Source organism: Oncorhynchus nerka, linkage group LG20 (genome assembly GCF_034236695.1).
Source record: "Oncorhynchus nerka isolate Pitt River linkage group LG20, Oner_Uvic_2.0, whole genome shotgun sequence".
Taxonomy (NCBI): domain Eukaryota; kingdom Metazoa; phylum Chordata; class Actinopteri; order Salmoniformes; family Salmonidae; genus Oncorhynchus; species Oncorhynchus nerka.
The window spans coordinates 20,678,505-20,691,348 of NC_088415.1; the positions used below are offsets into that span (position 1 = coordinate 20,678,505).

Below are 12,844 nucleotides of genomic sequence, written 5' to 3' on the forward strand. Positions count from 1 at the left end.
CTTTAAAATAATGGGTGCATGATACCCCTGCCTGTATGTTTACATGTGTGTGTGTGTCCTGCAGCCCTCCCTCCAGTAGTCTGCTTATTCTCATGTGCATCATAGAGGGAAAAGGTGTCCACATGTGTGTCCTGTGGTCCTCCCTCAAGTACCTGAAGAGCATGTTCTTTCACGTGTTCATGTAGAGGTTGTGTGAATATGTCCTGTGTGTGAATGTGTCCTTTTTGTGTGTGTCCTGTGTGAGTATAGAGTGTTGACTGTACGTGTAGCGACCTGATCTGTTTGTTGTCGCGGGTGTCGTAGAGGGAGAAGAAGACATCTGCGTCCTCGCTGATGGTGTTATAGGTGAAGCTCTTCAAGTTGATGAAGAGGTGGTGCTGCACCGGAACATGGCAACCATCTCCATGACGCTGACGCATGTTGTCGCCCTGAGAACGAACGGACGACGAACACTAACAAGACAGGTCCTTACTGTGGGGCAAAGCTCCAACTGCGCTGCACACATGCTATGTACAGTGGGGCAAAAAAGTATTTAGTCAGCCACCAATTGTGCAAGTTCTCCCACTTCCCACTTTTCATCATAGGTAAACTTCAACTATGACAGACAAAATGAGAAAAAGGAATTTATTTGCATATTATGGTGGAAAATAAGTATTTGGTCAATAACAAAAGTTTATCTCAATACTTTGTTATATACCCATTGTTGGCAATGACAGAGGTCAAACGTTTTCTGTAAGTCTTCACCAGGTTTTACACACTGTTGCTGGTATTTTGGCCCATTCCTCCATGCAGATCTCCTCTAGAGCAGTGATGTTTTGGGGCTGTTGCTGGGCAACACGGACTTTCAACTCCCTCCAAAGATTTTCTAAGGGGTTGAGATATGGAGACTGGCTAGGCCACTCCAGGACCTTGAAATGTTTCTTACGAAGTCACTCCTTCGTTGCCTGGGCGGTGTGTTTGGGATCATTGTCATGCTGAAAGACCCAGCCACGTTTCATCTTCAATGCCCTTGCTGGTGGAAGGAGGTTTTCACTCAAAATCTCATGATACATGGCCCCATTCATTCTTTCCTTTACACGGATCAGTCGTCCTGGTCCCTTTGCAGAAAAATAGCCCCAAAGCATGATGTTTCCACCCCCATGCTTCACAGTAGGTATGGTGTTCTTTGGATGCAACTCAGCATTCTTTGTCCTCCAAACACGACGAGTTGAGTTTTTACCAAAAAGTTATATTTTGGTTTCATCTGACCATATGCCATTCTCCCAATCTTCTTCTGGATCATCCAAATGCTCTCTAGCAAACTTCAGACGGGCCTGGACAAGTACTGGCTTAAGCAGGGGGACACGTCTGGCACTGCAGGATTTGAGTCCCTGGCGGCGTAGTGTGTTACTGATGGTAGGCTTGGTTACTTTGGTCCCAGCTCTCTGCAGGTCATTCACTAGGTCCCCCCGTGTGGTTCTGGGATTTTTGCTCACCGTTCTTGTGATCATTTTGACCCCACGGGGTGAGATCTTGCGTGGAGCCCCAGATCGAGGGAGAATATCAGTGGTCTTGTATGTCTTCAATTTCCTAATAATTGCTCCCACAGTTGATTTCTTCAAACCAAGCTGCTTACCTATTGCAGATTCAGTCTTCCCAGCCTGGTTTCTGGTGTCCTTTGACAGCTCTTTGGTCTTGGCCATAGTGGCGTTTGGAGTGTGACTGTTTGAGGTTGTGGACAGGTGTCTTTTATACTGATACTGATAACAAGTTCAAACAGGTGCCATTAATACAGGTAACGAGTAGAGGACAGAGGAGCCTCTTAAAGAAGAAGTTACAGGTCTGTGAGAGCCAGAAATCTTGCTTGTTTGTAGGTGACCAAATACTTATTTCCCACCATAATTTGCAAATAAATTCATAAAAAATCCTACAATAAGATTTTCTGGAAGTTTTTTTCTCATTTTGTCTGTCATAGTTGAAGTACCTATGATGAAAATTACAGGCCTCTCTCGTCTTTTTAAGTGGGAGAACTTGCACAATTGGTGGCTGACTAAATACTTTTTTGCCCCACTGTATATCTATCCTGTGAAGGTTGTCACTGTGTAGTAGACATTATAGTGGATGTGGTTTGCAAGCTAGGTGATCGTTCACATTGAATGGATTTGTGTTCGTGTTTATGGTAGTGTTGATGGCAAAGTTGATCATTCAAAATGGTGCCATGTGTTTTATCAGTAAAATTATATTTTCAATTAAATGAGTGACAAAGTGTTGGTAATCATAAAAAATGGAGGCGTGTCAAGTTCTCATATACTGTATCTCAACTGGTTATCTAGCGTCGTAGATTTAATTGAGATCATACCTGGTTTGTGCTTGGCTGGCCACTGTGTCGGCTGGATGCATGCTGTGGGGTGCACAGAGGGAAAGAGAGAGATTTCAGTTTAGTCATCCCATTTTATTGCCTTCTTACTCATGATCAATACACTCGTTTGGTTTGTACACCTCCAATCGGGCCTCACAAAGAACCCACACCTGTTGTATAGTACAGTGCAATAGTTGCATGAAATCTGATAAAAAGGCGCCCACCAATTTTGCCAAGAGGCTGCTTCAGTGAGCCGTATCCCTAAAATAAGCCCACGAGGTAGGACGTTAGCCCGTGGGAGACAAGAGGACAAAGCCTGTATCACCTACACACACACATAATCACACACACACCTCTGTGCTCTGCAACCTTAGAGATCTCCTTTACTCCTACCTGAAGAGGCGCCAAGGCCTGTGTATCCTGCCAAAAACAAGCTCACTTTCATCGACAGAGTGAGGAGGCTTTTTGGCAGGGATGCGCCACGCTGTTGTTTCTGGGCCAAGCACTTACTGCACTAACAATCTTCCTGCAAAGCCGCAACAAACGGCACAGGTATAATAGGCGACCGCTGGGAAGTTGGACTATTGGTCAGACTGGGTCTACCATTTCCAAGATGGCTTCCCCCAAAACATGACATGGACATCTATCTATCTACTCTGAGCAGTGACTACACTTAGCTAATTCTGGATCTGGCTGAGTATTTTTTCACTGGAGGTGTAAACTTAGCTTAGAACTCCCTCCTACATTACTATAGTTTAGAACTCCCTCCTACCCTACGTTACTACAGTTTAGAACTCCCTCCTACCCTACGTTACTACAGTTTAGAACTCCCTCCTACCCTACGTTACTACAGTTTAGAACTCCCTTCTACCCTACGTTACTACATTTTAGAACTCCCTCCTACCCTACGTTACAACAGTTTAGAACCCCCTCCTACATTACTATAGTTTAGATCTCCCTCCTACATTACTATAGTTTAGAACTCATTTCTACATTACTATAGTTTAGAACTCCCTCCTACCCTACGTTACTACAGTTTAGAACTCCCTCCTACATTACTATAGTTTAGAACTCCCTCCTACATTACTATAGCTTAGAACTCCCTCCTACGTTACTATAGCTTAGAACTCCCTCCTACGTTACTATAGCTTAGAACTCCCTCCTACATTACTATAGTTTAGAACTCCCTCCTACATTACTATAGTTTAGAACTCCCTCCTACCCTACGTTACTACAGTTTAGAACTCCCTCCTACGTTACTATAGCTTAGAACTCCCTCCTACATTAGCACAGCTTAGAACTCCCTCCTACGTTACTATAGCTTAGAACTCCCTCCTACGTTACTATAGCTTAGAACTCCCTCCTACATTAGTACAGATTAGAATTCCCTCCTACGTTACTACAGCTTATTGAAAATCCCAAGAGAACATTTAGGATATAACTTATTTATTATTTCTTAACTGGAGATGGGATTAGTTTACGTAACCCAGACTGTAACATGTAATTAATTTACAATAACCCAACGTGTGTGTTTTTACAAAACCTCTTCTAGGTTGTCACAGTGCATTCTCGCTTGTGAGAGTCACGTGCGTGCTGGGAGAGGGACAAACTCAATATGACAGCAGCGTGCGCTTAAAGAATAGGGGGGATGAAATGGTTAGATCCACAACAGAGTCGCGCCTCTCATGAATCACCTTCCTATGGATGACTTGATAATCGGCAAATTCCCTAACACACATACACACATGCACACACATACACGCACGCACACACGCACGCAAACACATGCACATGCACATGCATACGCACTCCAAAACACCCTCACTCAGAAAATGCATACAAGACACACACACACATTTACACGTTCATAAGAAGGCAGACACACACAAAATCATATAGCACACAGGCATATGCACACACACACTCACACGCACACGTACATGCACACACAAACACGCAAACAGAATCCAACATTCATTTGCATAAACACTCTCTCTGTGTCAGTGTACCATACAAATAAATAATGAACACCCACACACTTACTATACTATACTATCACACACAAGAGTCATATATGTGGAAGTACACTATGCATGTATAATATCTGTGGAAGTACACTATGCATGTATAATATCTGTGGAAGTACACTATGCATGTACACTGCTCAAAAAAAATAAGGGAACACATATACAACACAATGTAACTCCAAGTCAATCACACTTCTGTGAAATCAAACTGTTCACTTAGGAAGCAACACTGATTGACAATAAATTTCACATGCTGTTGTGCAAATGGAATAGACAACAGGTGGAAATTATAGGCAATTAGCAAGACACCCCCAATAAAGGAGTGGTTCTGCAGGTGATAACCACAGACCACTTCTCAGTTCCTATGCTTCCTGGCTGATTTTTTGGTCACTTTTGAATGCTGGCGGTGCTTTCACTCTAGTGGTAGCATGAGACGGAGTCTACAACCCACACAAGTGGCTCAAGTAGTGCAGCTCATCCAGGATGGCACATCAATGCGAGCTGTGGCAAGAAGGTTTGCTGTGTCTGTCAGCGTAGTGTCCAGAGCATGGAGGCGCTACCAGGAGACAGGCCAGTACATCAGGAGATGTGGAGGAGGCCGTAGGAGGGCAACAACCCAGCAGCAGGACCGCTACCTCCGCCTTTGTGCAAGGAGGAGCAGGAGGAGCACTGCCAGAGCCCTGCAAAATGACCTCCAGCAGGCCACAAATGTGCATGTGTCTGCTCAAACGGTCAGAAACAGACTCCATGAGGGTGGTATGAGGGCCCGACATCCACAGGTGGGGGTTGTGCTTACAGCCCAACACCGTGTAGGACGTTTGGCATTTGCCAGAGAACACCAAGATTGGCAAATTCACCACTGGCGCCCTGTGCTCTTCACAGATGAAAACTGGCTCACACTGAGCACATGTGACAGTCTGGAGATGCCGTGGAGAATGTTCTGCTGCCTGCAACATCCTCTAGCATGACCGGTTTGGCGGTGGGTCAGTCATGGTGAGGGGTGGCATTTTTTGGGGGGTCCGCACAGCCCTCCATGTGTTCACCAGAGGTAGCCTGACTGCCATTAGGTACCGAGATGAGATCCTCAGACCCTTGTGAGGCCATATGCTGGTGCGGTTGGCCCTGGGTTCCTCCTAATGCAAGACAATGCTAGACCTCATGTGGCTGGAGTGTGTCAGCAGTTCCTGCAAGAGGAAGGCATTGATGCTATGGACTGGCCCGCCCGTTCCCCAGACCTGAATCCAATTGAGCACATCTGGGACATCATGTCTCGCTCCATCCACCAACGCCACGTTGCACCACAGACTGTCCAGGAGTTGGCGGATGCTTTAGTAAAGGTCTGGGAGAAGATCCCTCAGGAGATCATCCGCCATCTCATCAGGAGCATGCCCAGGCGTTGTAGGGAGGTCATACAGGCACGTGGAGGCCACACACACTACTGAGCCTCATTTTGACTTGTTTTAAGGACATTACATCAAAGTTGGATCCGCCTGTAGTGTGGTTTTCCACTTTAATGTGGAGTGTGACTCCAAATCCAGACCTCCATGGGTTGATAAATTTGATTTCCATTGATAATTTTTGTGTGATTTTGTTGTCAGCACATTCAACTATGTAAAGAAAAAAGTATTTAATAAGAATATTTCATTCATTCAGATCTAGGATGTGTTATTTTAGTGTTCCCTTTATTTTTTGGAGCAGTGTATAATATCTGTGGAAGTACACTATGCATGTATAATATCTGTGGAAGTACACTATGCATGTATAATATCTGTGGAAGTACACTATGCATGTATAATATCTGTGGAAGTACACTATGCATGTATAATATCTGTGAAAGAACACTATGCATGTATAATAATGCATAGTAAATGCACATCTTGAGGGCAGGTTGACTTGTATTGGGATGAGTCTTGTCCTGGAGGCAGAACTGAGCTGCAAAGACAAAATTGGCTATATTGTATAAATCCATGAAAAAAAAATGTGCTTTTTGGTCTTAATTTAAGGTTAGGGTTAGGCATTAAGGTTAACAGCGTGGTTAGGGTTAGGTTTAAAAAAAATTGATGACTTTGTGGCTGTGCCAGCTAGTGACCAGAGCTGCCTCTAGAACAAGATTCATGACCTGCATCTTGAGGGTCACTGTTTTCTTAATGGCCAGGGGGTTGACAGAGTTAATGATAATGGCCAGGGGGTTGACATAGTTAATGATAATGGCCAGGTAATGGCCAGGGGGTTGACAGAGTTAATGATAATGGCCAGGGGGTTGACAGAGTTAATGATAATGGCCAGGCGGTTGACAGAGTTAATGATAATGGCCAGGGGGTTGACAGAGTTAATGATAATGGCCAGGCGGTTGACAGAGTTAATGATAATGTCCAGGGGGTTGACAGAGTTAATGATAATGGCCAGGGGGTTGACAGAGTTAATGATAATGGCCAGGGGGTTGACAGAGTTAATGATAATGGCCAGGCGGTTGACAGAGTTAATAATAATGGCCAGGCGGTTGACAGAGATAACAATAACGGCCAAGGGGATGACAGAGATAACAATAACGGCCAAGGGGATGACAGAGATAACACAAATGGCCAGGGGGTTGACAGAGATAACAATAACGGCCAAGGGGATGACAGAGATAACAATAATGACCAGGGGGTTGACAGAGATAAAAATAACGGCCAAGGTGATGACAGAGATAACAATAATGGCCAGGGGGTTGACAGAGTTAACGATAATGGCCAGGCGGTTGACAGGGATAACGATGTGTAATACATTTGCATTCACACATAACACCCACATAATATGGCCATGTACAGAATGCACCAATTACAGAAAAAGTTTAATATGTTCACAGTACCAATTTGTAGAGTTCAGATACACTGATATGATCCTGATCCACCATTTCAAACTCCTTTCTAGGAACAAGGTCCAAGCCAAGGTGCCTATTGAGAGAGAGAGAGAGAGAGAGAGAGAGAGAGAGAGAGATAGAGAGAGAGATGGGGAGTCCACAAATCATAACATTAACCATCCAAAAAAACACAACTGACATTCAAAAAGCATTTCCTCATTAATAAGCACTGTCTGAACAACTAATTAGCTCATTGGCAGCACGTTCGCATTCATACAACTTCCCAACTAAACAGTGTTTTTATGTTGTATGCAGTTTAGCTAAATATACATATTTTTTAAGTATCTAAAGTTCACCCAAATCCATTTAACTAAGATTAAGGGAAAATTTCAAGTTAACTCAACATATGGCCTTTTCATTTTAAGCTCTTCCTTGGATGATGAGGATGGAGCCCAGAGAGCTCTCTCTACGGGTGGCTACTAATCTAGTTGATAACGTAGGATCAATCAGTAAGGATAGCTCACATTACTTCATTCAGTAAGCACAATATAATTCACATGGCTTCCTCTTCTATGGGCACAGCAGGAATTTATATCTGATGTTGACAATGTTCTCATCAACAGCACAGCATCATGTCCAGGGCTCTAAATTACAATTTTCCTTGGTAGCACTGGTGCTCCAAACTTTAAAAAGATAGGAACACAACACAGCACCCGTAGGATGGATAGAGCATGGTGCTGGCAACACCAAGGACCTGGGATCAATTCATTCCCCTTGGGGCCAACTACAGAGTATTGCATAAGTACTCTGATAAGTACTAGAAGTCTCTTTGGATAGACGCGTCTGCTAAATGACTGTGTCATTACATTACATCTACATTATATACTGTAACATGATACAGTGTTATACACACACACGCGGTCACACTCAATATGGTCTCTTGCCCATGCGATACAGTACAGTAACTCACTCGTTGCCCCAGTCCAGGCGCACAGTAATGTGGCGTTTGATCTCTCTGGTCTGGTCTTGGGCCAGGTGACCCTGGATGAGCTGCCGGCGCAGGTCGATGAGCTCATTCATCACATGACGCAGTTTGTGGAACAGGTCCACCTTGTGCTTCTGTGTGGATCACATACACAACAATATGATCAAAACATAGAACATTGCATATGACATTACATGGTTCAATACACATTGAGTCTTGGAGACTCCCACACTATAGTATGCCTACTGTATATTGGTCTGAACAATGACGTTTCCATGTTAGTACCCCTATGTTGATGAGAGTTCCCTGGTCTGCTATGGGAGAACCCAGTACCTCCAGCTCCAGGCAGCCTCATGATTCGATCCCTGGTTTTAAATATACTTCCATTATGAAACACACAGCTAACCAACTAGATACTGTCAGAGTGCAGGTGTTCCTCCTGACAGAAGAAGGTCAGGGTTATGAAAGTGTAATGAGTGTTAATAAAACACACTGTGACATGGCTGTGTCAAGAAATAATTATGCCGGAATTATGCAGCTATTAAGGAAAATGGTTCAGTGAAGCCTGTTTCTCTGTTATTAACAACCAACAAGGAACTTTATTTTCTACTGGAGGTTACATATGATACCATATGCTAAAATACTTGTATAATTAATTAAGTCCTACTAGGCTACCTAGTTACCATATGAGTTCCACTGGAGGCTGCCTAGTGGTTCTACTTGAGGCTCCCTAGTTACCATATACGTTCTACTGGAGGCTACCTAGTTACCATGTGAGTTCTACTGGAGGCTATCCAGTTACCATAGGAGTTCTACTGGAGAATACCCAGTTACCATATGAGTTCCACTGGCGGCTGCCTAGTTACCATATGCGTTCTACTGGAGGCTGCCTAGTTACCATATGAGTTCCACTGGTGGCTGCCTAGTTACCATATGCGTTCTACTGGAGGCTGCCTAGTTACCATATGAGTTCCACTGGCGGCTGCCTAGTTACCATATGCGTTCTACTGGAGGCTGCCTAGTTACCATATGAGTTCCACTGGTGGCTGCCTAGTTACCATACGAGTTCCATTCGAGGCTACCTAGTTACCATACAAGTTCCATTGGAGGCTACCTAGTTACCATACGAGTTCCATTGGAGACTACCTAGTTACCATACAAGTTCCATTGAAGAATACCAGGTTACCATATGAGTTCTACTGGAGGCTAACTAGTTACCATACGAGTTCCATTGGAGGCTACCTAGTTACCATATGAGTTCCATTGGATGCTACCTAGTTACCATATGAGTTCTAACATAATTAATTAGGAAAATAATATTTTTTAAGTCCTACTCAGTTGACCTACAGGTGATACAGGGTTTCATCAGCCACAGCTTCATGGAAACAAACTTTTCTCCATGACCAAGGACATCACTTTCAATTGAGCAGCGCACACTACTTCCCAGGTTTGTTTAAATAAGTGCAAAGATTAAGCGCATCCACAACGTTCATGTACATTTAATGAGGGTAAACATTCCATGTTCTCAAACTGCTCATGGCTGTAGGAAAACAAAGATTTTAGTCAGAGTTGATGAGGCATCTCGGACGGCTGTTCTGTAAGGTCTAATTATGTACATTACAACAGATACACATTAATGCTCAAGCCATCGCTCCCTGAAGTACCACTATGAATTCTAATTGGCAGCAAAACGCCTCGAGGGCAAAACATTCAAGGAAAAATCTAATAAACTTGTCAACATCTAGCCAATGATACATCCTGCTTTTTATGGATGGTAACCGTGGTGGTGACTGGCTACACTGGCTACCAAACAGGGGGGCAGAATGAGTGCAGTGTTAAATCAATGGTTTGTATTAGTCGTGCTTGACAGGAAGTTACATCACCACAGTGCCGCCCCAGGCTCCTTGGCTCCTCTGAGCATGAGCAGTCCTCAGTGAGAGGTTACGTAAAAACACGCTGCCAGCTCGACAACATCTCCCTCCTCTCAGCTCAAGCTGCAGCTACATTCACTAGCTACATCCTCCTGGCTCCTGCCCCCTCTACACTTAGCATGATAAGGGTTTATTTAGGTCTCATGGAACATTTATAAAGTGAGAGGAGGATGAGGATGCTGGCTGAATGTACAGAACTGTATTGGGTTTTAAGTTGATGTTATAATAGACCATGACAGGTAAACATTAGCCTGGGCCAGATCTGTGTGGGCTTCAGCTATCTCTTCTGACTATCATTGGTATGAATGGCATGCCAACGATAGAGGAGTTGGCTACTGCACATAGAGATCTGGGACGAGGCTAGACAAAGAGCTGTGGTAACAGCAGAGTGACATACAGTGAAATTGCCTATGACAGCTAGCTATCTAGGACATTATTTATGGCCAATGACTATTTTTGGTTTTACAGTAATATGAAGACATAGAGTGGAGTGACAGCCTTTAGGACATGTTATGGGGATTCATGGGAAGGGGCTGTATTTGCAGTACAGTGTGTTCAACCCCAATGGTTTCTTACTATCCCACAGTATCTTGCAATTAGACATGGGCTTTTCAGGTATTGAATGAGGTGGATGGAACCTGCATACTGTAGGTAAAAATGTCTCTCATCAAATCCCTTGAGCTGAGTATGTAATGCATGGATGGATGCAGCTCCTATCTCTTGTTCCCTTTCCGATGATCTTCTAACCCTGCACATTGCATCTAAACGGACCCAGTGTTTCCTCCACACTAGACAGAGGTCTCCCAGTGGAAGGTGAAACGGTACTCACCACGTAGAGTTGCTTCCACAGCACGCCCCATTCCTGCAGGGTGGAGGTGGTCTCAGTGATGATAGGATCTTCCAGAGGCACCACCGTCTCACACAACCTAGGGTGAGACACACAGTTATAGAAACAGAGTCAGACACTCAGAAATATTCAGATTTGACAGAGGGAAACAAATAGAGAAACGAAAACGGAAATAATTGACCGCACGCACAAACACACATGGATACATACACACACTCAAGCATGCATGCACACACTCACTCACACATACACACACATTTAGATCACTGCCCTGAGCTGACACTGTAATGACATAACTCATGATTCAAAATAATAAAACATTACACAGTAATGAGCTTTTCACTTTGTGAAATTAGGATTACAATGGATCATTAGAGCAAAAACACAATAGACATCATTTATTGTTCAGAGTGCCAACCACGAGACTAAATGTAAGACAAGAGAAAGACCTTCAGCAAGACAGAGAGAAGACAGTCAGGTTATGTTGTGAGATGTGGTTCTATGCGCTGTGGTTTTGGATTCCATAATGTACAACTATGCATTGCTGACCTTTTACATTTTGTTCTATATAAAATGGGTCTAGTTAAAACCATAAGACAGTTCATTCATTACATAACAAGTTAGAATGATACTCTATATCTCCAGCATAGATGTGATGCATTGGGAGAACTGAGGAGAAACCGTACAGATGTACATGATGTTAATTTGAGCCAGTTTTCCACAGTAGGAAAATAATCTCGCAGCAACATGAAATGTGAATTATTATCTGGTTTCTAATTCATGGACATTATTTGTAGGGGGGTTGATAACTTTTTCTTTAGGGCAAATCAAGTCTGACATTTTAAAGTAGAACAAACTTTAGAAGCCTTCTTAAACCTTGAATACACTACAAGTTTCAATTTCATGCTGTGTAGGAAAGTTCTCAGCAACAAAAGAGTGATCAAATTAAGTTCCTACATCTGTAGGTGTTTCACATCATTAACCACACTGAACAGCAATGCACATATCTCAAGTGCAACTCTGAGTGGGGAAGTGTCACAATACCAACTTCTGCACCGTTAATTGATGATTGGGCGTCAGGTAGCCTAGCTGTTAAGAGCATTGGGCAAGTAACTGAAAGGTCGCTAGTTCGAATCCCCTAGTCAACTAGATAAAAAATCTGTCGATGTTCCCTTGAGCAAGGCACTAAACCCTAATTGCTCTGGATAAGAGTGTCTGCTAGATTACAGAAATGTATGTTAAAATGTCATTGTTTTAATAGCAAACGAGAGCTCTCTGACTAGGTCCTATGTGCTATAGCGGCACTGGAGGGCGTTGGTGTAACACTGTGAAGTATCCTCCCTGTCAACACTGTGAAGTATCCTCCCTGTCAACACTGTGAAGTATCCTCCCAGTCCACACTGTGAAGTATCCTCCCAGTCCACACTGTGAAGTATCCCCCCAGTCCACAATGTGAAGTATCATCCCAATCCACACTGTGAAGTATCCTCCCAGTCCACACTGTGAAGTATCCCCCCAGTCCACAATGTGAAGTATCATCCCAATCCACACTGTGAAGTATCCTCCCAGTCCACACTGTGAAGTATCCTCCCAGTCCACACTGTGAAGTATCCCCCCAGTCCACAATGTGAAGTATCTCCCAATCCACACTGTGAAGTATCATCCCAATCCACACTGTGAAGTATCCTCCCAGTCCACACTGTGAAGTATCCCCCCAGTCCACAATGTGAAGTATCCCCCCAGTCCACAATGTGAAGTATCCTCCCAGTCCACACTGGGAAGTATCCTCCCAGTCCACACTGTGAAGTATCCCCCCAGTCCACAATGTGAAGTATCCTCCCATTCCACACTGTGAAGTATCCCCCCAGTCCACA

At 43.8% G+C, this 12,844-nt stretch overlaps 1 protein-coding gene across 1 annotated transcript in view; it reads right to left on the reverse strand.

Moving 5' to 3' along the window:
* LOC115102025 (dedicator of cytokinesis protein 3-like) overlaps window positions 1–12,844 on the reverse strand; it is a 135,813-nt gene that overhangs the window by 41,225 nt on the left and 81,744 nt on the right. The window contains 5 exon segments of the mRNA XM_065006042.1: window positions 274–452; window positions 2,339–2,380; window positions 7,217–7,301; window positions 8,178–8,326; window positions 10,953–11,076. Coding sequence (XP_064862114.1) covers window positions 274–452; window positions 2,339–2,380; window positions 7,217–7,301; window positions 8,178–8,326; window positions 10,953–11,076 — 579 coding nt within the window.